Consider the following 26348-nt stretch of genomic DNA (forward strand, 5'->3'; position numbering starts at 1 on the left):
CTATAACAAAATGTTGGCTTAAGAGTAGTAAAATCAGAAAAATGGGAAATAATTACAGTTGGTTTAGATGACATAATCAGACCACTCGGTTAAGTATGAAGTCTGGTCCATACTCAAACCGGGAACCTTATCCACCATTTTCGGATTCTCTTTCCCACCTATCAACCTCGCCGGATTCCCAACCGCCGTCGTACGCGGCGGCACATCCTTAAGCACCACCGACCCCGATCCAATCTTAGCCCCCTCTCCTATTCTAATATTCCCCAGTATACAACTCCCTGCTCCGATCAAGACACCGTCGCCGATCTTCGGATGCCGATCGCCGCACTGCTTCCCCGTTCCTCCGAGCGTCACCCCGTGGAGTATCGAAACGTCGTCTCCGATCACCGCCGTCTCTCCGATCACCACCCCCGTCGCGTGGTCTAACAGAATCCCTTTTCCGATCTTGGCTCCGGGGTGAAAGTCGACGGCGAAAGCTTCGGATACTCTGTTTTGGATGAGTAAAGCGAGGATCTTTCTTCCCTGAGTCCAGAGCTTGTGGGAGATGCGATGGGCTTGGCAAGCGAGGAAGCCTTTGAAGCTTAGGAAGCAGTGGACGTAGCTTAAGCAAGCTGGGTCTCTCTCCTTCGCTGCTTTTAGGTCTTGCTTCGCAGATTCGACGATCTCTGGGCTCTCTTTTAAAACGCTGATGAACATCTCGTATAGGGTGTTGGTTGGTAAGGTTAAAGTGCTGAGCTTTACTGAGAGGATGTTGGCCAAAGCGGAATCTAACGACCGGTGCGATGTAATGGAAGCGTGGTAGTAGCTTGACAAAATGGGTTCTTGCTCTGTGTCGGATTTGGCTTCTTCGAGCATCTTGAGCCAGACATCACCGCTGTCGTCCAGCGAGTTTGTTGTCATGGGTGTTCGTGGAGGGAAACGACAGTCGGGTCGGAAGAGATTCATGTAACAGAACCGAGAAGAGTCGTCGTCATGGGGTTTACATGTTCTGTAAGTTTCGATGCAGGGAGCCATAGAATCTTTGGGATTGGAACAAGAGAGGAGGGAATGGTTGTTGTTGTGTGGAGGAGAAGATGAACACAGCTTATATAGGAGATGGCCACCACGACTTGTGCGATCGAGAACATGATGTTGGTAAGTATAGTAACAATATTATTTTACTCAAGTATGCTCTTTCGGATTTTAAAATTTGTTCATTTCTAACGAAAAAAAGTTGTTATGTTAATAATATGACAAGCAACACATGTAGAACGCATTGCAGTTATAAGTCTCCTTTTATCTCTACACATCCTAAGGCTTATCACTCATCAGTCATCACATGTTTTTTGTGCCACCTACTTCTTTTTTAGATCATCAACCTTCTACGTTGTTTTTTATTTGGATGATTTATATATATATTTAGATGACTAGTTCAAAGATCAAAATAGCTAATACTAGTATTTACATAATTTGTATATGCAATTTCAATGTGATTTCTGTTGTCCCAGCATTTAAAAATTGCTAACTAATGACAAAACAAAGATTAAGAAAATTGGACCCACTAAAGCTAAAAAAAAAGAGGTTAAATATACTACAAATGGTAGAAAAAGGAAAACGAGAAAAAAGTGACGTTTGTAGTGACATATGAGTCTGCTTGTCAGTTGTCACGAAGTTACGTGAAGCCATCGTCCTTTGACTCGAAAACTCCAATCATTCAAAGTGGCATGAATGGCTGAATCTAATCATATTGCTCACTTTTTAATTAGTATCTTTTTTTTGGTAACTTTTTAATTAGTATCTCATGTATTTCATTTAACTTTGGATCTTTTTTTAATTATATTAGTTATTGATTTTTTTATAAACGATATCGTACTTGAACACAAAATAAATCTTTATTAACTGTTAAATTTGTTTCTCAGAAAATATTTAAAAAAATGTCGACATACTCTAGGATAAAACGTGAACGACAGTAGCAAGTATAATTAAAAAAAAAGTAGGTTTATTTTTTAGTTTATTTGTATGGAAAAGCATGGGAACAATATACCTCTTTTGAATTTTGGTTATAAATTTATTTAATATATCTACTAGTTGACTGGTTCCAGTTTAACTGATCGAACCGAAATTTCTATTTTATTTTAAATTAATATAATAGTTATATATATTCACCACAAATCTAAAACTGAAATGTTCTTAATTCCCTTTTATTAATTAAAATGAAACAAACAATAATCATATATTTCAGTATATACAATGGATAAGTTAATATTATATAAATTAAAATTGATAAAAATTGAAAAATTACGCATGTAAAATTACTATATTTATTTATTCTGACCACTAAAATTTTTAATGTTATGAATATTGGCAAAATGAGAATAGTATATTTTAAAATAAAAATATCTATTTGCTAACAAAAAAATCATTTTCGCTCTCCTGCAAAAAGTTCACTTTGTAAAACCGAGACAAAGGTTGCTACGAGAGGAAAAAATGTGTAAAAAAAACAAAACACTATCAAGAGGAAGCCACGATTTTAGTTCTAAGTAAAACCCTCAGCAAAGAACAGTAGCTTCTGTTCTTGTTTTATGGTGTAATGAATCAACGAGGATATAATCGTCTCTAACTATACATAAAAGGTTTTAGGTCCTTCTAACGCCTCCAGAGTCGGCCTTGTCTTTGTCCTTCCATTCGTCTGCATAAATAATAAGATTTGTCTTATTGGACAGCCAGCAACAGATTTTGCATTCACAGTAGGTAAAGATATAGAGAAAAAAAAAGACTCACTTTTGATACTCAATGGACCTCTCAAGGAACTCTTTGGCAACATCTTTTCTGTCGTAAGAAGCTAGAACAGGTCTGATATCAGCTGGATTGCTACGTGCAACATCTGGAGACCACACCCCAAAATAAAAGAGATCAGCCAACAGACCAACATTAATTAATAAATTAAGAAAGCAGAAAGCAAGACTGGAATTACGATACTAACATTCAAGGAAAGGTATCAGGTCGACAAGGGCTGTGTCATCAGATTCGAGTTTGTAAGGGTTGATTGGCACACAATTCTCATGCTGAAGGCTTGTATCAAAAGCATTCCCGCTAATATAGATAATCCTCTTCGGGTCCCTGTTCAGCTTTGACAGATCCTGCACAACGGAGATTTTTAAATAAGCAGCTAGCTACTTTTTGGCAAAAGAGATAAAGCTGATGATTACGTACCCGGTAGTGCTTTCCATTCTCATATTTAGTAGCGTTTCTGGCTAACCTATAACGTATGTTGTAATTTGGGTCTAACTTCTCACAGACGGGTATTACATTCTTAGAAAGCAATGAAACAAAAGTGTTGTTAGTTGCCGCAAATGTTACACAAATAATTTTTTTTAAAAGGATATGTTTTTTATACCATATCCATCTGGTCAGTATAGAGGACAATCTCATAGAATTTGGAAAGGTGCTCCAAGAATGCATCAACACCTGGTCTTTTGAACGTCCTCCACCCTCTTTCTCGCTTGTTGCAAAATGAAAAAGGCAGAGAAAATAAGAAAAAAAATGTTTAAGCAAAAAAAAAATGATATTCAGAACATCTATAGATTTTTTTTTTTGTCAAACCGAACATCTATAGATGCGATTGGTAAAATCAGTAAGTAGCCAACAGTGAAGATCGGGAGTTACCTTCCAGTCAGTGTAAATCAGAGTCTCATTCAAATCAAGAACGAGAGTGTAGATTACATTCTGTTCTAAGGGATGCAAATCAGGAAGAAGCTTTTCCGAGACAGGTTCAGCGAAGCCCTATAAAAGAAACAGCCGGAGAAGTAAAGTACAAGTAAAAGGAGGAGCCACAAGAATGTGTCAGGGCGGTGAAAGTAAAAAAAAAACATACTTTAACTTGTTCCTCCACAGATTCCCTAAGCTCCAAGTACATATCAATGGCTCTTGCAGGAACTGGTCAGATTTCAAGCAAAAAAAAAAACAAAAGTCATGATACTGTTTACTTAAAGAGATACATTATTAGGCATTAGACAAAAAAAAGCTATATACCTTTGATGGCAGCAGAGTACAACATTGCCTGATATTTCTGCAAAGAGATTCAAAAGAGATAATAATCCAGAAACAATGGTAAAAGGTCAGAGTGGCAAGTGTAACTAACATGAATGCCGGAGGAAGAATGAAGAGCTGGTTGAGTGTTGAAAGCAGATTCTCGGTATGACTTTGTCTTCTGTTTCACTTCATCTAATGTGTAAGCTTTTGCACATAAACAAGAATCATGAGATCAGTTGAATAATCAGTGAACACCATTGGAAAACCTAAAAAAACATTAAGGGAGAGCAAGAAGAAACATAGACACCATAGCTAGTGTAACCAACAGCAGCGGTAGCACCGGTGAGAGCCCAGAGGAATACGTTACTAAGAAACTTTAGACCTTTCCGCTCCTTTACCAGCGCCTCAGGAGGAGGAAGCTGATGATGAAGATCAGAAAGGAGCGTCTGCTGGGCAGCGGAGAGTCCTGAAGCCTTGGATGAAGAAGATGCTTTCGTAGAAAGTAGCCTTGAAGTACTAGATCTAAGCTTTAGTAACCTTGGCACAAGGCGGGTTCGCATAGCAATGAAAAAAGCCATTCTCGATTTTAGGCGTATTCTCCAATCAATCACTGGGGTGGTGGGGTTGAAGTATAGGTAAGGGTAGGGTTTTCAAATGATCGGAGAAAATAATGGAAATTAACTGTTTGGTTACACGGCTTTACTTAATTAATTAAACGCATTTACACTGTTTGGAGGTCGGTTTATATCGCCTCTCCTAGATTTTATACTATATTTATTGACTAATTAAATAATAATCAAGATACTTAAATGCAATTTGTCCCAGTAAAACAATTGATTCAACCAAAACATATTTAAGTGTAGCGTTTCACCTGCTTAAACAACCAATACATGCCGTTTTTCATCATTGTTCAAAAGAACTACAAGACACTAGTGACAACGAATAACTTACCAGTTCATCTACTAACTGATCAACTGAGACGACAGCTCAAGCTTGAACTTCAAGAAATCATTGTCCTTTGCAATCTCCACTATCTCCTCCGCTTCTCTTCTCTTTCCCCCTTTTACCAGTTCATCTACTAACTGCTGCAATGTCGTTTGACCCACAAGATAACGTTTACTGAATGTCTCCTTGCAGAGCTCAATCGCACACCCAAAGTCCTCCGCTTTACACAACGCAGGAAGCAGTAAAGCCAGTGTAGCTTTATCAGGACGATAACCCTGCTTCACAATCTCTTTATACCACCCTTTGGCTTCCTCCATTTTCCCTTGGTTGATCGACCCTCTAATCATCGCATTGAAGCTGTAAACATCAGGTTTGATCCCACTAGCCTTGAGCTCTTCAAAGAGACTTACTAGTTCTTCCGATTTCGTCTCGTTGGCTAGTCCAAGCAACCGTGCATTGTAACTCCTGATGTCCCTCGCTACATCCTTCTCCCTCATTTCCGCCCATATCTCTTCCCCTTGCTCAAACTCTCCCTTCAGATATGACGACAACAGAAGCGTGTTGAACGTGATTATATCAGGCTTCAAACCCTCGTTCTCAATCTCACGAAGCAATGCAACAGCTTCGGACAAGGAACCCTTCTCACACAACGCCTTGATCAAAGTATTGTAAGACACAATGTCCGGTTCGATCGATAGCTTGTCCGGTAAGTCGTTGAAAAGCTGCTCAACCACATCGAATCTCTTGGAAACCCCATACGCACTAAGCAAGGCATTGAAGGACATCGCTGTCCTCTTGCAGTTTCTCTCGGGCATTTCGTCGAACACCTTCCGTGCGTTTTCGACCAGACCCGCTTTTCCGTAGAGAGAGATGATCCTAGCAGCGAATCCTTCCTTTGACATTTCGGGGTACTTCTTCTGCTCCTCCAGAATCTCTTCGACGAAATGTAATCTCTTAGCGGCGACGAGACGCCGCACGGTTCTGTCGTAGACGGCTATGTTGGCTCGGAATCGCTCGGACTCGCACGCCGTCTTGAACTTGTCGACGATCCGTTTGGGGTTTCGTTCCTCGTTCACGATGCTGCTGAGTGATTTTTTAGGTGGAGAGATTGCTGCCGTGGTCTCCGAGGCGGCGGAGGAAAACCGACGGATCGTACAAGTGTTAAAGGTGCCACTGCCGCGGAGAAGGCGAGATAAAGACGACATCGTTTTGAGGGTATGTGCAATAGGGGTTTTCAGGAGAAGGGTTTAATAATACTTTGGGAAGGATGTATCTGATAATTTTGAAAACAATTGTTCCGTATCTGTAATGGAAGAAAGAACTGGGGGGTTAATTTGAAAATACAACGGCGAGAAAAAGTGTTGAACCATGAAAACAGCTATGTCCGGAGTCAACGAATGAAAGTCAAAGCAACAATGCATGTGTCTGACCTCTGAAACTCCTCCACTACACCTGTCTTCTCTTTTGTTCACAAAGTCATGACCCAATGGGCTCCCTTACAAGATTCTGGGGAACATGTCATCAGATATTTCTTTTTGTCTTTGTACTCATTAGAATCTTGTCTATGTTCAATGCATTCGGCCTGGAAAATTCATGATAGAGATGAACATATTATAAATCAGTTTGTGTAAGGTGTGATGACCCCCTGAACAATGGCGAGAAATGGAGTCAACAAGACACTATTGATCTCAGCTCTCTCTTTCTTGAAGAATCTTCTTTTTAATCTCATAACTATCCCAATCTTGTTTCTCTCTAAGGTTCTCCACATTAGTGACGTGTTCAAAAACAAGTCCAAGTCTTGTTTTCATGGTCGGGAAGAGCTTGAAAGTCAAGAAACTAAAACCAACCTAGTTTATGAAGAAGAAGAAGGGTTGATAGAGATTTCTCTGGAAAGGGAAGAGGCAAATGAAGGTTGGATGAGTAAAGAAGAGTATTACCAAGAGATGACGCTCATGGAGATTTGGGAAGAACTTGAAGAAGAAGAAAATTTGATTGAGATTGATATCTCCATCCGATCCATTGTTGACAATACTAGTATTTGATTTTATCCGCACACTATTGCGCTGTTCATTATTTCATATTTACCTTTTTAAATTATACTTGATCATAACACAAACATTACACTATATGCGTTTCATGTTGGCAATTTTTCTTTTTTCCAAAAAAAGAAATAGAAAAAGACTGTCTTGACAAGAAAGGGAGTGTGACTAATTATCCTAGTGTGGTTTGTCTTTAAACTCTATTTGCCAAAAACGCATCGATCAAATCCGATGCTTTGTCAGTCACAGCGACCAAGTTATCTCTTCTCTCAGTCTCAGTATCAGGTCTTGTTCTTGGTTTGACACAAACCGTTTCAGCTTGGTCAGAGAAGAGGACCTTTGAGATCTGCAAATCTCTTTGTAGGCTTTATAGTCTGCAGCTCCGGTTTTCCCTCCTTAAAGGATCTTGGAGAGAGGGGTGAATGATCTTATCTTAACAGGACAATTGTCTGACTCCAGCTGCTGCTTGAGCTTTAGGAAGTCTGCAATTAGTTCCGAGTTCTTGAACAAAACGAAAACTGCAGTGTCATCCAAGTGGTAGACAGATGCATTCTCTGATCTCAGAAACGAGTCAGAGCTTCGCGAAGGACAGTCGACTCGTGGACATAAGGAGGAGAAGGCAGAGGATAGTGATGTACTGGACTTGTTCATCCTCTGATGCAGCATTGGATTCAAGTTTTAAGAGTATTTTTGGAGTCAACAGTGTAAGGAAAGTGGTCGTTAAGGGAGGCCACGAATTTTTCAGCTGTTGAAGGGAAGAGGACCCACAAATTTGCTGTATACATGTGCAACATCCAGGATGGAATTGTGAGCAACAATCAACTTCTTCTCTGAAGAAAGCAGATCAATCAGTTGACGGAACCCTATTGGAGATTGTATTTTTCTTTCCGCTACTCTCTTGTGTTCATCCTTTGCCTCCTGCTGTACAAGAATAATATGAGACATATTTGGATCAAAGAAGGCTTTGTAAGTAGTGAGTAAGAAGGTATTGTGTGTTCAAAAGAAAAAGGAGTGAGTAACAGTATCCCATACTTTGCTATCATTAACTATAATTCACATCATCTTCATCAATCTAAGTAAAGATCCAGGGACAATATATCTTTCCAGCAATGTAAATGGTATATATTATTATAATTACCAAGAGATTGTCCTTGTGGGATTGTGAATGAGTGTAAACAACAAAAGGCCTGTTCGTTTCGTAACCGCAAAGTGTAGCGGCGGCAGCAAATAATTGTACTACGACGGACACCTAAATAGCAGAGTCGGAAGTTGCGGTAGACGCTACTGAATTGCCGGAGACCAAAAGACGAGACGCTTGTTGCCGCACATAATTTCAGCGTCTACTCTCCTTGGTGTTTGTTGCCGCTGCGACTGAAAATAGGTCAGCGATTTCTCACCGGTGGTGTATATTACCGTGATAAAAGATTGACTTTTTTGGACGCTGCCGCTAGAAGTGGCGATCAGGAAACGAACAGGCCTAAAGTCTTTGCGGAAATGAACTTTCATCATTTGTATGTAATGTATACAAGATCTCTAAAATGCTTTCCCAAAACCTGCAAAAAAGTAAAATCCAGAGCCAACTTTTTAAATAAAAATAACAATCTGAACTGAAGAAAAGATGAAAACATAGTCAATCTCAGAACAAAGAGCATTTACCAATTTAATAACTCTGAGCTGATGAGAAGTGAAAGCCTTGAGACTGAGAGAGCTGGACGCATGGGATAGAACACAGTTTCGTACTCGGTGTCGACCCATTGGAAGACTCAGAAGATGCATTCAGACCATGGAAGAGCTCAGACCGCCACTCATTCAGCTTTGACTTCATCATTTCAGCAAAAAGAAGATCCGCCAACTTGAAATGCTCTGTTTCAGCCACGCCCTCCTCCTCATCGTCGTCGGATATCTCATCTCATAACACTTAGTTGCATCTTCCTCTTGTCGTCTGGACAAATAAGAGATTCCTGGGATTATTCAAACATGTAAATTCCTCAGGGACATCATTCAGCGTTCTCGAAGTTCAACCTCGTCACCTGCTTTAACGGGAAAGCCGCCGCCGATGAAGAGAAGCAGAAGCGTGAACGAACCCAATCACTGGCGAGAGCCCATCGTTTGTGCCGCCCCATTTACTTTCTTTTTTTTTGAACGGAGAAATGGCAGTGAGACACGTGTTTAGTTTTTTTTTTTGCTCAGTTCCGACAATTAAAACGGTGTAGTTTAACGGCTTTCGAGTTTTCAAAAATCTACACTAACACAGTCAGTCGTTTTGTAACTAAACAAAAACTGCAGACACTTCGATTGCGTTTCTCATTATCAGTTAACAAAACAGGCAGCTCGTCTTGTCTTCAGCCTCGCCTCGCCTCCGGTTCGCAATGGGAGAAGTTGCTGTCTTTGTTGAGACTAACTTGGGAACCCGAATCGCCATGACGGTTTCTCTTGATATCACATCCCCAGATTTCAAGAGTAATAATGCTCTCTCTCTCTCTCTCTCTCTCTCTCTCTCTCTCTTCATATTTATTCCCTATGCTATCATTGCCTATCAAGTTTTCTCTTTCGATTCGGTTTTCTGGAAAAAAAGGAAGATTTCTTCTTTCTCTGTTTTCTCAAAAAATGAAAAATTCGAATCATCTTCCTACTCTGATTGTTTTGGACCGTGTGTGAGTAACTGAATATGCATATGCCCACTTTGAGATAAATCGTTCAAATTATGATCACTATAACAAGTGTTCTTCTTCTCTTCTGGTGTTTGCTTTCTTTTATTGATGTTCTGTCTGTTGTTAGTTGTTACTCACTTTAGGCTCTGTATAGTGCCTTTTCTCAGTTCTTACTATGTTTCAATACCCTACCGTTAACCTGTTTTTCTCTATGAACATATTAAAAAAAAGTGTGCTTGTTGCAGGAAAACTTGAGGAAACACATGCAAGTTGCCTACCCAGCTTAGGGGAGATACGAGTTCATAGTCTAATGGTAATGTAAATCAGTGCTCCAAAATCCATTTTTCTTTCCCACCCATCATGTGCTTAACTAACTTACTTTTGCCACTCTCCTAGTATAGGTTCAACGAAAGTCTCAGTTTTATTACCTTGCTCAATCTCTGCCTATAAAGTACATCTTCCGGGATAACCATCCTAAGCCCTGGTTTATCCACGCAGAAGCTAGACTTGTTACCATATCACAAGAGCCAAGCATATCCAACAGCTCTGGTAAATCTCAAATTGGGCATTTCTCCGGTTCTGATCAATCCCCTCAAAGAGTCGTTGGGCTGATCCATGGTGTAAACAGGAAGACAAAGAAATCTCTGGCCAAACCCATCCCTAAACCTTCACTGGTGGACAAGGAGTGTGAGTTTGTTGGTTCTGAAACCATAGTAAGGTCTTCATTGTCAACAGCAAGAGCTGCTGAGTTGAACTCGAAATGTTTCATGGCAATAACGACGCCGGAGAGGGAAACTGGAGAGACTGCGAGTAAAAGTGAAACGATTAGCAAGAAGCTAATTGTGGCTGCAAACAACATCAGAATGCAAGGAAAGTCTAGTATGTCTTGTTCACTATCGTCATCTATCTTCAGAAGCAAGAATCGGATAAAGAGAAGTATAGATGGTAAAACACTCGCTTCTCTTGCAAAGTTTATGGTCTTTGAGATACCTGATACCGAGGATTGAGTCACTAAAAGGGAGGGAGTGATACTCTTGAAAAAAAAAAAGATATGGCTGGCTACATTTCTTCAGTTTGTCACCGGAACATCAAAGGTAAACCAAATATAATTGAATTCATCTGAAATATTTCCTGTTGTTGATAATCTTCCTATCCTGCTCTTTTGAAAAGAATAGGGAATTAGGGATGCTTTATTTGGTTTTAAGAGAGTGGTGTATCTCTTTTTCAGGTTCCTTTAGAAGGTTTGGGGTTTGCTTAAACAAAACAGGACCAGTGAAAATCCATCAATCCTCCATTCTTTCTGACTCCTCTGTAAATGCCAGTAAGCTCCTCTTTAGATTTTATCTGTCCATAGGATCTTTCGGTAATGACTGCAGAATGAAAAAAAAAAAAACATTGGAGAGTGGACTTTTATCTGTCCATATATGTTAAAGACTATTACTAGGAGTTATGTACCTTTCTTGTGTTTTTCTTTAGATTTTGTAAAGAAGAAATCAATAAAATAAAACTTTCCCAACACTATTTAGTAGTTGCGATCCGTACATAGGTTCTATCTTTCATTAAGAGAGTGCGATACAAGTACAGGCAGATAAAGCTAGGACAACGGCTTTAACTGTCACGCTCATTGGCATCTTCCCTTTACCTTTCCTCAACAACATGCCCTTGTATAAAGGCCAGTTTATTACCACAAGCACTCCTGTTATCACAAACTGCATACCCATTGTTTGTAAATCTTCTCCAGCCTTTCTAGAAGTCATCACCAGTCTCATGACAGCTGCGGCAAAGCAGAAGAGATGGAGCATCCCGAGTGTTCCGAGTAAGAGAAACATGGGAGACTCAACTCCAAACTCCATTACCTCTTTCTCGTATCTCTCTGCTGCTTCTTCTTCTGCAACTTTCGCTGTGATCACAAACGCAGACTCCGAAACACCAAGTTTCTTCAGAATTGTGTCTATGAATCCGAAAAGGAAGGAGCTTGTTCTTCTGTAAAGCCACATCCTTTGCTCGTTCCACCATCCACGTAAAGTTCCTCCGCACCACAAGAACTCTGCTAGGCTGTAAGCATTAACTGCGATAGTCACGTAAACAAACGGGATAAACCACGAGCTCCAAACCTGGATTAAAAAAAGAGTAAATTGGCTGAAAACCCTTAGAAAAAGTAGATACCATAGGAGGGGGGGAAAATGGTAGTGTTGTGGGGAAGAAAATTGGGGGGATTTAGTGTGTGGAATGCAAATAGAATGAGTTTGATGTTTAGGGACTGCAATTATCCTTTAAAAAAACAGATCAGTTTTACCTTATATTCAGAGTTCATAACACAAAAAAAAAAAAAAAAAAAAAAAAAAAGAGAAAAGCTGTTTTCTTTTACCTTTGGAAACAGAGGAATGCCTTTGAATAAACAGAGAGAAGTCAAAACAGAGTAAACAAGCACAGGTACTGAACATGGAGCCCAAAGGCAAAAGCAACAGTAACCAAGGATCAGTCCTAAACTGATCTTTCCTTGGGCATACCAAACCGGACTATACTCTGACAGTAGAATCTGAAAGTCTCCCTCTGACCATCTCCTCTGCTGCACCAGCATCTGATGCAAATTGGTCGGTGCTACCCCGACAAAAGCTTTCTTTTTCGGGTTCAAGTAGGCTGATTTCCATCCACGGCACTGAATAGCTAAACCGGTTATGACATCCTCTACCGGGCAACCGTATTTTACACCCATCTGCCATGGCATTTTACTTTAGTTTAGAATGACACAAACTGGCTTAATTATGGCTCAAGAAACATATTTAGTAATTTAAGTATTAAATCATTGCTTAACCTCCTTTCCCCATTGAGAGTTTTCTTCATAAGTGCAGCTTGCGAGAGCCTTAATCATCTCAGGCTCTGAAATATCTTCATATTCTTCTTCTTCTTCTTCCTCTCCGTACTTTCTTCCGCAGATCACATCTCTTCTGTGAAAGCATCCAGTTCCAATGTATAATGGACCGCCATTTCCATCCAATCCCTTTAACTCCACCTTTTTTTATTTTTATGTTACACATCCCAAAACATAACCAGTTAGCAGTAACTTGTAAGAAGAATATATTATTTTTCAAATTCAGAATCTATGGTGTGTTTAGTGGTCTCTGTATATACAACTTACATCAGCTCCTACGCGCATCATGCTTCCATACAGATCATTCCTTGTAAGGTTCTCGAAACACTGCGGGAACTGCACGAAAGCTATCTCTTTTCCTTCCTCCTCATCAAGTAGGATGCAGAGTGCATCGCGTGCTGACTTTGAGTTGTTTGAGTACATGTCACAGTCCACGTTTAGCATGATTCTCCCACAAGTTATCTTCGAAGAAACCCTAATCTGTCAGAAAAAGAATGAAAACGGTGTCAAATCAAATCAAGTGGTTCCGAATGACTTGTGGAACAAGTAAACTGTTGAGCTTTAGTAAAGAAGATCTGATGGAAAAGACGAAGACTTGGAGAAGAAGTAAACAATGAGTGTTGAAGAATACCACGTGACTCTCTCTTTGCAGGACCACAAAGACTAGCCGTTTGCTGCAGTTCATAAAAGCTAAAGCATATTGGTGTTTTGTCTGTTGTGGAACAAGAAGATAAGAGAGAGTGGACAGCCTGGTGCCGTACAAGGAGCGTGACAAGTGATTAAGGCCAAAACGGCATCACTGAAGCTACTAGGTTACACAAGGCTCTTCATATAAATATCTACATTGTTTCAGAGAGATAGCAACAAAAAAAAGTGAGAGCATTTTACATAGTATAAACTTGTATCTTGTTCTTGGGGAAAGGGGTAGAGAGTGAAACCGTGAGGAGCTTTGTAAGGGGCTTGTGGGTGTCTGAATACTCTCTTGTAACCTCTGATCTAGTGGATTCCGGGAGACAGTTCCCGGCCCAGACTAACACCTTATTTAACAGGTGTAACTGGGTTACCAATCTTGTCTCTTTTAGTTTTAGCTCTCAAGTCTTGTTCTTCCTCTGTTTCTTACTTGAAGTGTGTTGTGTTCTGTTTCTCAAAAGTGAGTTCTTGGTGTGTGTTAAGATCTTCGCATCTAAAGGAGACGTCTTGAGGTTGCGGTCATCGTCACATATTGGTATCAGAGCCAGGTTCCGTGTAGCTGGTGGAGGTTCCTGAAGATCTAACGGTCAGAAGGGAACCATGTCGTCGTCAAGAATAGAGCTTGAGAAGTTTGACGGACATGGGGATTACACACTGTGGAAAGACAAATTGTTGGCTCAGATAGATCTTCAGGGCTTGAGCAAAGCTTTGGAAGAATCTGACAAACCAACAGTAAAGGTTTCAGATTCAGGTGAAACGAGTGAAGAAAAGAAGGAAGCTTTAGAAAAGGCTGAAGCTTTAGCTGAGAAAGTGAAGAAAGCTAGAAGCTTGATTATCTTGAGTGTCACCGACAGAGTTCTGAGGAAGATACGAAAGGAAGAAACAGCTGCTGGGATGATTAGAGCTCTGGACAAGCTCTATCTAGCTCAGGCTCTTCCAAACAGGTTCTACCTGAAGCAGAAGCTCTATGGATTCAAGATGTCAGAAAGCTTGTCGATTGAACATAACGTTGATGAGTTTCTACATCTCATAACAGATTTGGAAAACATCAGTGTTACTGTTTCTGATGAAGACCAAGCTATCTTGCTGCTTATGTCTCTACCTAAACAGTTTGATCAACTACGTGACACGCTAAGGTATGGCACAGGAAGAACGACACTGACGCTTGATGAGGTCGTTGCAGCCATATATGCTAAGGAGCTTGAAACGAGTTCAACCTCACGTGGGTCTAAAGGGCAAGCAGAGAGTTTGTATGCCAGAGACAGAGGTGATCAAAGAGGAAGGTCAGAGAGCAGGGACAGATCTTCGAAACAGTCGAAATCAAAGTCTAAATCTAAGAGCAAGAAGTTGTGTTGGACTTGTGGTGAAGAAGGCCACTTCAGAGGTGCTTGTCCGAACAAAAACAAGTATCAGAACAAGTCCAAGCAGCAAGGAAGTAGCAGCAGGGGAGAAGCTGCTATGGTTAAGGACAACAAGAATGATGCTGCAGCAGGTTTATATGTGTCGGAAGCTCTGTTGTTAACAGACATAAATCTGGAACACGAGTGGGTTATGGACACTGGATGCAGCTATCATATGACTCATAAGAAGGAGTGGTTCGAGACATTTCAAGAAGGTGTTGGAGGATCAGTTCGTATGGGAAACAAGACTACTTCCAAGGTGAAAGGAGTTGGCAGTGTCAGAATCAGAAATGAGGATGGATCAAGCTTTCTGCTAACTTGCGTGAGATATATCCCTGAAATGGATAGAAATCTTCTGTCTATGGGAACACTGGAGGAACTTGGATGCAGTTTTGAGTCTAAGAATGGGGTTCTTAGCATCAAAGATGGAACCAGAACTCTTATGAGTGGTAAGAGGCATGAGAAGCTATACATTCTGCAGGGTAAGCCAGAGGTTGGACAGACGTATGCAACTGAAAAGAAGCCTGACGATACAGTATTGTGGCACAGAAGGCTGGGCCACATGAGTCAAAAGAACCTGGATATATTGGTCAGAAAAGGTCTTTTGGACAAGAGGAAAGTCTCTACAATGGAGATGTGCGAAAACTGTGTCTATGGTAAAGCTAAGAGGGTCAGTTTCTCAGTAGCAACTCATGATACTAAAGATCGGTTAGATTACATTCACTCAGACCTATGGGGAGCTCCAAGTGTACCTCTGTCTTTGGGAAAGTGTCAATATTTCATAACATTTATTGACGACTACACAAGGAAGACATGGGTCTATTTCTTGAAGCACAAGGATGAAGCTTATGATACGTTTGTGGAATGGATTATCATGGTTGAGAATCAAACTGAGAAGAAAGTAAAGATTCTGAGGACTGACAATGGGCTTGAGTTCTGCAACACTAGATTCAACGTTTTCTGTAAAGAAAGGGGAATAGTGAGGCATCGAACATGTGCATACACGCCTCAACAAAATGGCGTTGCTGAGAGAATGAATCGCACCATAATGGAGAAGGTGAGAAGCATGTTAAGTGACTCGGGTATGCCTCCTACGTTTTGGGCAGAAGCAACTCAAACCGCTGTAACTCTAATCAACAAGACACCATCTTCTGCAATTAACTTTGAGATTCCGGACAAGAAGTGGTCAGGAAAATCTCCTGGTTATAGTTACTTGAGAAGATTTGGCTGTGTATGCTTTGCGCATACAGATGATGGGAAGCTATCTCCAAGGGCCAAGAAGGCAGTGATGTTAGGCTATCCACCAGGGATTAAGGGTTACAAGGTTTGGTTACTAGAAGAGAAGAAGTGTATGATCAGTAGGAATGTGATCTTTCAAGAGAAGGCTGTGTACAGAGATGTGGTGAAGCGAGGGAAACAGGTTCAGGGGAGTCAGTCTGAGGTGGCAGAAGTGATATTCAACATTGATCCAGAGGGAACTAGCGATGCAGGTTCAGGTGGAGATCTCTCGGATGAGATAGGATCCCTGGGAGACTCTACACCTGATGGGAATGCTCAAGATGAAGACACTGAAGCTGCAGGGGAAGAAACACAAGTTCTTCATGACCAGATTGATGAACAAGACCAGAACCAGTATCAAGAAGCTGTAGAATCACCAGAGAGTTATCACCTTGTCAGAGATAGAGGAAGAAGAGAAGTAAGGGCTCCGAGACACTTTGATGTTGAGGGTTACTTCAGTGAGGACACTGACAATGAAGATGACTTCTTTGACGCAGAAGCACTCATTACCACAGTAGATGGAGAAGTAAAGGAACCTATGAATTATCATGAAGCTAGGCTTAGTGATGATTGGGAGTTCTGGAGAGATGGTATGGGTGAAGAGATGGATTCACATAAAAAGAATCATACATGGACTGTTGTCGAAAGGCCAAAAGGACAACGGATCATAGGTTGCCGCTGGATTTACAAATATAAATCTGGAATTCCAGGGGTTGAACCACCAAGGTTTAAGGGGAGGCTTGTTGCAAAAGGATATGCTCAGCGTGAAGGTGTTGATTACACTGAGATATTTGCCCCTGTAGTGCGACATGTATCCATAAGGATACTACTTTGCATTGTTGTTGAAGAAGACATGGAGCTTGAACAGTTGGACGTCAAAACAGCCTTCTTGCATGGAGAGTTAGACAAGAAGATCTACATGGAAGCTCCTGAAGGTTTTGAGGATCAGTTCAAGCCAAACCAAGTATGTCTCTTGAACAAAGCTCTGTATGGTCTTAAGCAAGCACCAAGGATGTGGAACGAGAAGTTTGATGGGTATATGACTGAGATTGGGTTTACTCAGAGTCTCAGAGATAGTTGTGTGTATGTCAAAACACACAAGGATGGATCAAAGGTGTATCTACTCATCTATGTAGACGACATGTTGGTTGCTGCTAAAGATAAGAGTGTCATTGTGGAACTGAAGAGGAAGCTGAGTGACAAGTTCGACATGAAAGATCTTGGTCCAGCCAAGAAAATTCTTGGTATGGAGATCAGAAGAGATCGAGTTGCAGGAAAGCTGTGGATGGGTCAAGAAAGTTATCTCAGAAAGGTGTTAGAGCTGTATAAGATGCAGGATTCGAACAAAGTGTCAACACCGTTAGGTGTTCATTTGAAGTTACGTGCTGCTACACCAGAGCAACTGAAAGATGAGAAAGAGTACATGAAGTCGGTACCCTATGCTAACGCAGTTGGAAGCATTATGTACTCTATGATCGGTACAAGACCTGACCTAGCTTATCCAGTTGGAGTGATCTGCAGATTCATGGGGAATCCCATCAAAGAGCATTGGTTGGGAGTCAAGTGGGTTCTGAGATACATCCGGGGTACTATGGAAACGAAGCTTTGCTACAAGAAAGGGTCAGAATTTGTCCTCAGAGGTTACAGCGATTCGGACTACGCTGCTGATGTTGATGGAAGAAGATCAATCAGTGGCGTTGTATTCACGCTTGGAGGAAATACTATCAGCTGGAAATCATCTTTACAAGATGTTGTGGCATTGTCTACCACTGAAGCTGAGTATATGGCGTTGAATGAGGCTGTCAAGGAAGCGCTGTGGCTCAAAGACATCCTCAAGGAGTTTGGTTATGAACAGAGAGCGGTTGAAGTGTTCTGTGATTCTCAAAGTGCTATCGCACTATCCAAGAACAATGTTCATCACGAACGAACCAAACACGTTGACACTAAGTTTCACAAGATCAGACAAGTCATTGCTCATGGTCATGTGAATGTGTTGAAGATATCTACTCTGCACAACCCAGCAGATATCTTCACCAAAGTTTTGCCTGTCAGTAAGTTTCAGTCCGCACTGAACTTACTGAGAGTCAAGTCTGAGTAGTAAACTCAGAGATCCGGGAATGGAATCCAGTGTACTAGATCATCAGTTTCTATCTCTCAGGGGAACTCGTCTAAGTCAGTGTTGGATCTGTCTTCACTAGGTGGAGATTTGTTGAGCTTTAGTAAAGAAGATCTGATGGAAAAGACGAAGACTTGGAGAAGAAGTAAACAATGAGTGTTGAAGAATACCACGTGACTCTCTCTTTGCAGGACCACAAAGACTAGCCGTTTGCTGCAGTTCATAAAAGCTAAAGCATATTGGTGTTTTGTCTGTTGTGGAACAAGAAGATAAGAGAGAGTGGACAGCCTGGTGCCGTACAAGGAGCGTGACAAGTGATTAAGGCCAAAACGGCATCACTGAAGCTACTAGGTTACACAAGGCTCTTCATATAAATATCTACATTGTTTCAGAGAGATAGCAACAAAAAAAAGTGAGAGCATTTTACATAGTATAAACTTGTATCTTGTTCTTGGGGAAAGGGGTAGAGAGTGAAACCGTGAGGAGCTTTGTAAGGGGCTTGTGGGTGTCTGAATACTCTCTTGTAACCTCTGATCTAGTGGATTCCGGGAGACAGTTCCCGGCCCAGACTAACACCTTATTTAACAGGTGTAACTGGGTTACCAATCTTGTCTCTTTTAGTTTTAGCTCTCAAGTCTTGTTCTTCCTCTGTTTCTTACTTGAAGTGTGTTGTGTTCTGTTTCTCAAAAGTGAGTTCTTGGTGTGTGTTAAGATCTTCGCATCTAAAGGAGACGTCTTGAGGTTGCGGTCATCGTCACATAAACCGTTACCAATGCATTCATGGCTCCAGCTTTGAAGTGATGATGATGCTCAGGTCTCTTTTCTCTCGACAGATACACCAACGTTACTGTATTCGCTTTTCTTCCATCTACCAAAATCTGATCACGAAACCAATAAGAGAAACAAGTCAGATTCAGTTCTTTCCATTGCTATAAGTTGTAGTCTTACCTGAAGAATGGTTCCATGGTTTCTGCGTGTAGCGTCAGAGTCCCACTGCGAGAACCCCTCCACGTACTTCAAACGCGCCTCATCCGGTACTCGCCCGAGTCTCGCTGCCGTTTCAATCCTCTCCGCCATTTCTTTATACAACCTAGCTACTTCCTCCTCCGCAGCAGAATCAAGAACACTTGCCTTGCAAGACAAGTAAGCAGCAGGAGATCTCGGCTCCACGTCGAATCTCTTACAAAAAGGAACCCAAGTTTTAGCAAACTCAGCTGCCTCAGCGAGAGCATAGAACGTGAGCTCAGATCCCCCGTCGTCCGAGAGATACACCGCTAGTTTCTCCGGTGGGTAATCCAGGGCCGCCATAGATAAGACTGTGTTAACCACCATCAACGGCGGCTCTATCACCGGATCCGCCGTGCAAACAAAAACGTCGAGCCTCGGGAGATCGTTACCGTACCTCCGGGAGAGTCTATCGGTGAAGGTGAATCGCCAAACCGGATTCCACCGGAGAGATTGCAGGACTACCCAATACAAACCGAACCAAATCTCCATGACAAACATAACCAACCTGATTAATCTTACCAAACCGGGCCGGTTTTCATCAATCTCTGTCGGTACGGTAACTCTGTAGAGCCAAATACAGCAGATACAAAAGAAAACCGATGCTGAGAAAACACGGTACGCTATCACTCTTCCGGTTTTCCTTCTGGTGACAAAAAGCGGTTCCCCGTTGTGAACCGGTATAAACCGATCGTCTTCGTTTCTCATCTTTTTTTCCTTAGCCTCTCTGAGTGGGAGGAAGTGATAAAGATAAGAGATAAACGTCTCTTCTTGGTTTATGTAGAGATGTTAGTGGAGGCTGTAAGCTTGGAAATTTCAAACGAAAACATTCGCTGACGTCACTTGAACCGTCAGCAGTTATGTTTCATTTTCAGACGGAAACATGTCGCATAGTGATAAAAATCATATATATAATGCCACTCTTTTCTCTCTTTTTAGAGTGTCCACATCAGCATCTTTTTAATGTTTGTGGGCCCCACGTTTTTGTCTGTTTGATCTGATAATTAAGTTTTCTCGTGTGGTTTAGAGTTGGTTTGATGATTTAGCCGTCTGATTTTGGTACACGCGTTCGTTTGTTTATTTAGCCGGTATAGGAAAGTCTGGTCACTTAACAAAACACTGCGTTTTGTGTTTGAGGGTTTCATTGTTATTTCTTCTACTCTTCAATCTCGCCGTTTCAGCTATAAGATTTCTCTGCAAATACAATGTTTTTCCCTGTGATCTCTTAATCTTCCATTTAGTTCAACGTATTCCTCTTAGTTTCGCCAATCAATATTTTTCTCATTAAATTCAATAACGACCTTTCTGTTTCTTTCACGTTAAACCTATAAATTGGAGAGGGGAGTCGGATGAACCTTCACCATCACTCTCAGTTAAACTTCTTAATCAAGCGCAGAAATATTATTCGATAATGTCTTCTGATGTTGTTGTTGCCCAATCAGTCGTCGGTGCTTTCCGCCTCCGTAGATCGTTGCTGCTCGGTTTCTCTATTTTTGGGACCCGGAAAACATCAAGAAAAATGGTGAATTCATGGGGATCACTCTACTTCTCATCAGGTATTATATCGGAAAGCATTTATATTTGATCTTAATTTTTTTTCCTATAAGGTCGATGCTCTTATCTTTAAATTTTGAAACAAGCATCATCCTATTACGTGAACACTCTGACTGAAAATCCTCCAACAAATGTTCACTCATTTTTCTCTGTTAAGACCCATGATGATGATATCCTGTTAAGGCTTGGATCGTCGGTGTTCTCCAGAAAATGGCTGCCCTTACGTTGCTTGCACCGGTTGCAGCAGGCGATTGGACAAATGCGAGACCTCTCTCTGGTACATCAGGAAGGAAAGTTTCACCAAAAGTCACTGAGGTCATCAGGTACGAAATACTCATAGTCACTCAGGACTAGAACAACACAAAAGTTTCTGTAAACATTACAACTTGACGGCACTTTTTTCCAGGTTCTCTGTCGAGTTGGCTATTGACGATAGCCGATGACAGTGCTACGTTTGTGGTGTTCTAGACAGAGATGACCAAACAAACCAACAAAGAAGCAACCAGACTGGCTCTTGGTGAGGTTACCTTCTGCCCAGAACTCCATTCATCTTGCGTTTTTAAAAGGTCAAAGTTGCTCTCATTATAACACGAAAGCTTAAACTTATGGCAGACTAATGGTGGTGACGGGTTCAGAGCTACCAAGATGCCTAGAAGAACTAGCTGTGGAAGCAATGTATGTTCCAAATTCATGTCACACCTCACACCTCACACCTCACACCTCACACCTCACAACCACACACCCAACCATGTCTCTGCAAGCACTGAAGATGTGGTCCTCAACACTCATTCAGAGTTTGATTAGACTAAGCTTTAATTAATTGAAGCTGGTTTTCTGTAAAGAGTCGGGCAGTATCAACTAAGTAATAAAAGCATACACTTGCTCTTTTTTTTTAACAAATCCCACACATACTCTTTGTAGTTGCATAAAGTGTAGAGAGAAACAATTTATACGACAACTAGAACAAGAAGAAACACTGTCTTTCAACTCTTTAATTATGTGTCGCCTTATGGACCAAACGTTTAAGATTTTTTTTCATTTTCAACACTTATTATTAGTTGCGCCTTCTAATTCTATGCTGAAGGGCTACAAATAATAACTTATTTGATCGTTAAAAAGACTTTTCATTAACATCACATGTACAAAATCCACAAAACTTAAACAATACCTAAACAAATCTCAACACAAGTGTAAAATACACAGCGGTAACTGAAACTTTTAACATCGACTCTTTGCAACAGAACAGCCCCAAACAACATTACTAAGCCCCTCATCGTCATCTACTTATGGAAATAAAAGACACTAAAAATTAAAGTCCCCGCGCTTGCGCGGGGGGCCAGCCCCTAGTTAGATAAAAGCTGGAGCTGATTTTTGGACTTTAGAGAACTGATGGTGATGAAACGTCAAGCGTAACAATATTAATTTTCTATTTGCAAATCGATGTATATATAGGATAAGTTTTCTATATTACATAAGCAGGCAATTATTGAAACTCTCTTTTTCCTTTATAGAAAAGCAATACAAGTACATGCAGATAAAGCTAGGACAACAGACTTCACTGTCACGCTCATTGGCATCTTCCCTTTATCTTTCCTCAACAGCATGCCCTCATATAAAGGACAGTTTATTATCACTAGCACTCCTGTTATCACAAACTGCATACCCATTGTTTGTAAATCTTCTCCAGCCTTTCTAGAAGTCATCACCAGTCTCATGACAGCTGCGGCAAAGCAGAAGAGATGAAGCATCCCGAGTGTTCCGAGTAAGAGAAACATTGGAGACTCCACCCCAAACTCCATTATCTCTTTTTCATACCTCTCTGCTGCTTCTTCTTCTGCAACTTTCGCTGTGATCACAAACGCAGACTCCGAAACCCCAAGTTTCTTCAGAATTGTGTCTATGAATCCGAAAAGGAAGGAGCTTGTTCTTCTGTAAAGCCACATCCTTTGCTCGTTCCACCATCCACGTAAAGTTCCTCCGCACCATAAGAACTCTGCTAGGCTATAAGCACTAACTGCGACAGTCACGTAACCAAACGGGATAAACCACGAGCTCGAGACCTGGATTTAAAACTAAATCAGTTCTATTTTTCGGGTTATACAAAATAATAAAAAACAGAGGGAAGTTATTACCTTTGGAAACAGAGGAATGTCTTTGAGAAGACAGAGAGAAGTCAAAACAGAGTAAACAAGGAGAGGTACTGAACTTGGAGCCCAGAGGCAATAGCAACAATAACCAAGGATCAGTCCTAAACTGATCTTTCCTTGGGCATACCAAACCGGACTATACTCTGACAGTAGAATCTGAAAGTCTCCCTCTGACCATCTCCTCTGCTGCACCAGCATCTGATGCAAATTAGTAGGCGCTACCCCTAAGAAAGCTTTCTTTTTAGGGGTCAGGTAAGCTGATTTCCATCCGCGGCATTGGATCGCTAACCCGGTTATTATATCCTCTACCGGGCAACCGTATTTTACACCCATCTGCCACGGTAACAATGTTTACTTCCGGTACAAGAAACAGACTTATTAAGTGAAGTCTTATTAAATATTCACTGCCTTACCTCCTTTCCCCATTGAGAGCCCATTTCGTATGTGCAGTTTGCAAGAGATTTAATCTTCTCAGGCTCTACAATTTCTTGAATTTCATCAGATTCTACTTCTTCTTCTCCATACTTTCTCCCACAAATAACATCTCTTCTGTGAAAGCAACCAGTCCCTATGTAAAACGGTCCACCATTTCCGTCCAATCCATTAAACTCCACCTTTGCTCACATCCCAAAACACACAAAGGTTAGCTAGCAGCAGAATCAAAATATATCAAGGATCCAAGAATATGCGGTCTCTCTCTCTCTCTGTATAGAACTTACATCTGCTATTACTCGCATCGTGCTTCCGTACAAATCATTCCTTGTAAGATTATCGTAACACTGTGGAAACTGCACGAAACCAATCTCTTTTCCATCTTTCGCATCAAGTAGGATGCAGAGCGCTTCGAGTGCTGACTTTGAGTTGTTTGCGTACATATCACAGTCCAAGTTAAGTATGATTCTCCCACACGTTATCTTCGAAGAAACCCTCAGCTGTCAAAGAAACAACCATTATCAAATGAATCAAAGCAGCGTTTTTATTGGAGAGCCATAATGCCTTGTTGAACACGTAGTTATTACCAATGCGTTCATGGAACCAGCTTTGTAGTGATGGTGATGCTCAGGTCTCTTCTCTCTCGATAGGTACACCAGAGTTGGTATTGCTATTGTCTTGTCTTTTCTTCCGTCTATCAGAATCTGATGAAAACAAATAAACTCATACTCTGTTTCTATGCAATTTATAACAGAACATAACTAGAAAACATGTTCACTTACTTGAAGAATGGTTGCGTGGTTTCTTTGAGTAGCGTCAGAATCCCACTGCGAGAACCCATCACCGTACTTCAACCGCGCCTCCTCCGGTACTCGCCGTAGTTTCGACGCCGTTTCAATCCTATTCGCCATCTCTCTATACAACGCAGCCACCTCTGCCGCCGAAGCAGAGTCAAGAACACTTGCCTTGCAAGACAAGTAAGCAGCAGGAGACCTCGGCTCCACGTCGAACTTCTTGCAGAAGGGAACCCAAGTTTTAGCAAACTCGGCTGCCTCCGCGAGAGCATAGAACGTGAGCTCAGAGCCACCGTCGTCCGAGAGATACACCGCTAGTTTCTCCGGTGGGTAATCGAGAGCCATCACGGATAACACTGTGTTGACCACCATCAACGGCGGCTCGATCACCGGATCCGCCGTGCAAACGAAAACGTCGAGCCTTGGGAGATCGTCACCGTACCTCCGGGAGAGTCTATCGGTGAAGGTGGATCGCCAAACCGGATTCCAACGGAGAGATTGCACGACAAGCCAATACAAACCGAACCAGATCTCTAAAATTAGCATAACCAACCAGATAAACCGAAATAAACCGGTCCGGTTCTCATCTTTCTCTAACGGTTCGACCACTCTGTAGAACCAAATACAACAGATGCCCCCGAAAACCGAGGCCGCGAAAAACCGAAACGCAACCAGTCCTCCGGTTCTCCTCCTGGTCGCAAAAAGCGGTTCACGGTCGCCTTCTTGAGCCGATCTAAACCGGTCGTCTTCTTTTGCCATTTTTGTTTTGTTTTTTTTTTCTATAAGAGGATAAGAGAAACGTCTCTCTCTTGGGTTTGGAGTAAGAGAGTCTTATGTAGAGGTTAGCGGAGAGGCAGTAGGTGTCATTTTGGAGAAAATAGTCAAAAAAGGAACGTGGATATCGAGGTCGCTGACCTCATTGGAATCGTCAGCAAGTATGTTTCTTTTTCAAACAAATGAGACAGGTAGGCGTCAATGATCAAGATTAGACTTCTTAAAACCCAACTTGTTAGTATGTGTACTGACATGCTGAGGCGGCCGCTAAAGAAAGAATTAAAAGAAAAATATAATATGCTAAAGCTAATGTTTTCTTAGCACATGGTTGGTGATGATATAGTTAAGCGTCAAGTATCAATGGTCGATTGCACCAATCCAGACATGATTCTATTGAAGAACACTCATAAAACTGCAATAACAGACTTCATGAAAGAAGGTACTTTTTGTCCATCAAGACAAGTGTTGGTAGAATCTTTCTCTAGATAGAATTTAAAGAATCAAGAAGACATGAATTTGTAGCATATTTTTATGTAAAATTGTTAAAATAGATGGCTTCTTTGTCTCTACAAGAATCATCATACAGTAGTCTTCTTGTTTATTTTTAACAAATTTATTATCCATGGCACTTACAAAGTTATGTAAGTTTAAGAACGTTTTTCGGATGACTTGGAGATATTAGGTTACATGCATCCCTTTTAGCCAGGTCAAGTTTACACTCGAACATGCCTGGTTGGAGCTTCGCCATGATCAAAAATGGTGTGGATCTTCTTCTACTAAAGACAAAATAAGCTCCAAAAGAAGAAAGTTGGATGACCAATCCGCACAGTCATCCACCGTTGTGCCAGGTTGCCATGAAGAGGATGAAGCAATGGCTCGACCTGTTGGTGGCAAAGCAGCAAAGGCCAAAGGTAAAAGCAAGGAAACGATTTTGGAAGAGGCAGTGGAGTTTCAGAGCATGTGGGAAATAAGGCAAAAGGACTTTGTCTTGAAAGAGAAGCGTAACAAGCAAAAAATGCTTGATAGCCTAGTTGCCAAGACAAAACACTTAGTGAACTAGATCACTTTGAAAAATAAACTAATAACTGACATTTTGTCAAGTTAGTATGGCAAGTTAGTTTGGTTTCTCTTTTATGCTTAATTTCGAGTCTGGATGGCGAGTTAGTTTGGTTTCTCTTATGCTTAATGTTGGGTCTGTAGTTTGATTACTCGTGTGATCACTCTTTGTTGTTGTCTTAGTTTGTATAATATTTCTCTTAATGCTTAATGCTTTTGGTTTTTCTCGTGCTGTTGTTGTCTTGGTCCGTATTGTTGTCTACATTGTTTCTCTCGTATAATACATTGTTGCTTTCAGTATTTTTTTTGTTGTTTTCGTCCCTGTTGGTGTAGTAATAAAGCTTTAATCAGTTGTTGTTTTGTGTATCTCGTGTTGTCTTGGTCTGTGGTGGTCTGATGTATCTTTTGCTCTCTTTGTTTTTATTGCAGGTGGAAGACAGTAACCACAGACCAAGACAACACGAGATACACAAAAGAAGAAGACACTTGAGTAGACAGTAACCATGTGACAGAAGAAAACAACAAAGAGTGATCACAAGTTGTTGTAATAAATTGATGTATTTTGTTTCTCGTGAGTAGACAAC

At 41.1% G+C, this 26348-nt stretch overlaps 6 protein-coding genes and 2 long non-coding RNA genes across 10 annotated transcripts; 2 read left to right on the top strand and 6 right to left on the bottom strand.

Annotated features, from left to right (window-relative positions):
- Positions 1–33: 33 nt before the first annotated feature.
- LOC108812711 (serine acetyltransferase 1, chloroplastic) lies at positions 34–1325 on the bottom strand. The gene has a single exon (XM_018585046.2). It carries the CDS (start codon positions 1012–1014, stop codon positions 64–66), a length of 951 nt encoding a protein of 316 aa, XP_018440548.1. The 5' UTR covers positions 1015–1325; the 3' UTR covers positions 34–63.
- Positions 1326–2340: 1015 nt separating this feature from the next.
- LOC108812710 (mitochondrial import inner membrane translocase subunit TIM50) lies at positions 2341–4589 on the bottom strand. The gene is made up of 10 exons (XM_018585044.2): positions 4319–4589; positions 4121–4215; positions 4012–4048; positions 3854–3915; positions 3646–3762; positions 3377–3481; positions 3193–3291; positions 2963–3119; positions 2761–2863; positions 2341–2668 (listed from the first exon to the last, which is right to left on the bottom strand). Exons 1-10 carry the CDS (start codon positions 4587–4589, stop codon positions 2626–2628), a joined length of 1089 nt encoding a protein of 362 aa, XP_018440546.1. The 3' UTR covers positions 2341–2625.
- Positions 4590–4973: 384 nt separating this feature from the next.
- LOC108812709 (pentatricopeptide repeat-containing protein At1g55890, mitochondrial) lies at positions 4974–6199 on the bottom strand. The gene has a single exon (XM_018585041.2). The coding sequence runs from the start codon at positions 6159–6161 to the stop codon at positions 4974–4976; it is 1188 nt and encodes a 395-aa protein (XP_018440543.1). The 5' UTR covers positions 6162–6199.
- A 676-nt stretch (positions 6200–6875) lies between these two features.
- On the bottom strand, positions 6876–9149 carry LOC108808340 (uncharacterized). 2 transcript variants are annotated; one of them, XR_008935754.1, is made up of 3 exons: positions 8652–9149; positions 8134–8548; positions 6876–7913 (listed from the first exon to the last, which is right to left on the bottom strand). It is a non-coding gene; the product is annotated as an uncharacterized LOC108808340 (long non-coding RNA). The 2 variants fall into 2 exon arrangements; XR_008935753.1 differs by having other exon boundaries at positions 6876–7916.
- A 127-nt stretch (positions 9150–9276) lies between these two features.
- LOC108812816 (uncharacterized) lies at positions 9277–11078 on the top strand. Its single transcript, XM_018585183.2, has 4 exons — positions 9277–9455; positions 9892–9959; positions 10048–10740; positions 10875–11078. The coding sequence occupies exons 1-3, from the start codon at positions 9365–9367 to the stop codon at positions 10651–10653; spliced, it is 765 nt and encodes a 254-aa protein (XP_018440685.1). The 5' UTR covers positions 9277–9364; the 3' UTR covers positions 10654–10740; positions 10875–11078.
- Positions 11079–11136: 58 nt separating this feature from the next.
- Positions 11137–19797, bottom strand: LOC108812815 (cellulose synthase-like protein E1). The gene is made up of 6 exons (XM_018585182.2): positions 18951–19797; positions 18773–18880; positions 12786–12998; positions 12462–12659; positions 12015–12362; positions 11137–11760 (listed from the first exon to the last, which is right to left on the bottom strand). Exons 1-6 carry the CDS (start codon positions 19713–19715, stop codon positions 11206–11208), a joined length of 2187 nt encoding a protein of 728 aa, XP_018440684.1. The 5' UTR covers positions 19716–19797; the 3' UTR covers positions 11137–11205.
- A 126-nt stretch (positions 19798–19923) lies between these two features.
- On the top strand, positions 19924–21990 carry LOC130496598 (uncharacterized). 2 transcript variants are annotated; one of them, XR_008935752.1, is made up of 4 exons: positions 19924–20563; positions 20719–20884; positions 20968–21083; positions 21174–21990. It is a non-coding gene; the product is annotated as an uncharacterized LOC130496598 (long non-coding RNA). The 2 variants fall into 2 exon arrangements; XR_008935751.1 differs by having other exon boundaries at positions 20968–21078.
- A 54-nt stretch (positions 21991–22044) lies between these two features.
- LOC108812817 (cellulose synthase-like protein E1) lies at positions 22045–24784 on the bottom strand. Its single transcript, XM_018585185.2, has 6 exons — positions 23923–24784; positions 23728–23844; positions 23428–23640; positions 23122–23322; positions 22694–23041; positions 22045–22621 (listed from the first exon to the last, which is right to left on the bottom strand). Exons 1-6 carry the CDS (start codon positions 24691–24693, stop codon positions 22067–22069), a joined length of 2205 nt encoding a protein of 734 aa, XP_018440687.1. The 5' UTR covers positions 24694–24784; the 3' UTR covers positions 22045–22066.
- Between the last annotated feature and the right edge of the window lie 1564 nt (positions 24785–26348).

The sequence above is a fragment of the Raphanus sativus genome, chromosome 6, assembly GCF_000801105.2.
Source record: "Raphanus sativus cultivar WK10039 chromosome 6, ASM80110v3, whole genome shotgun sequence".
Classification (NCBI taxonomy): domain Eukaryota; kingdom Viridiplantae; phylum Streptophyta; class Magnoliopsida; order Brassicales; family Brassicaceae; genus Raphanus; species Raphanus sativus.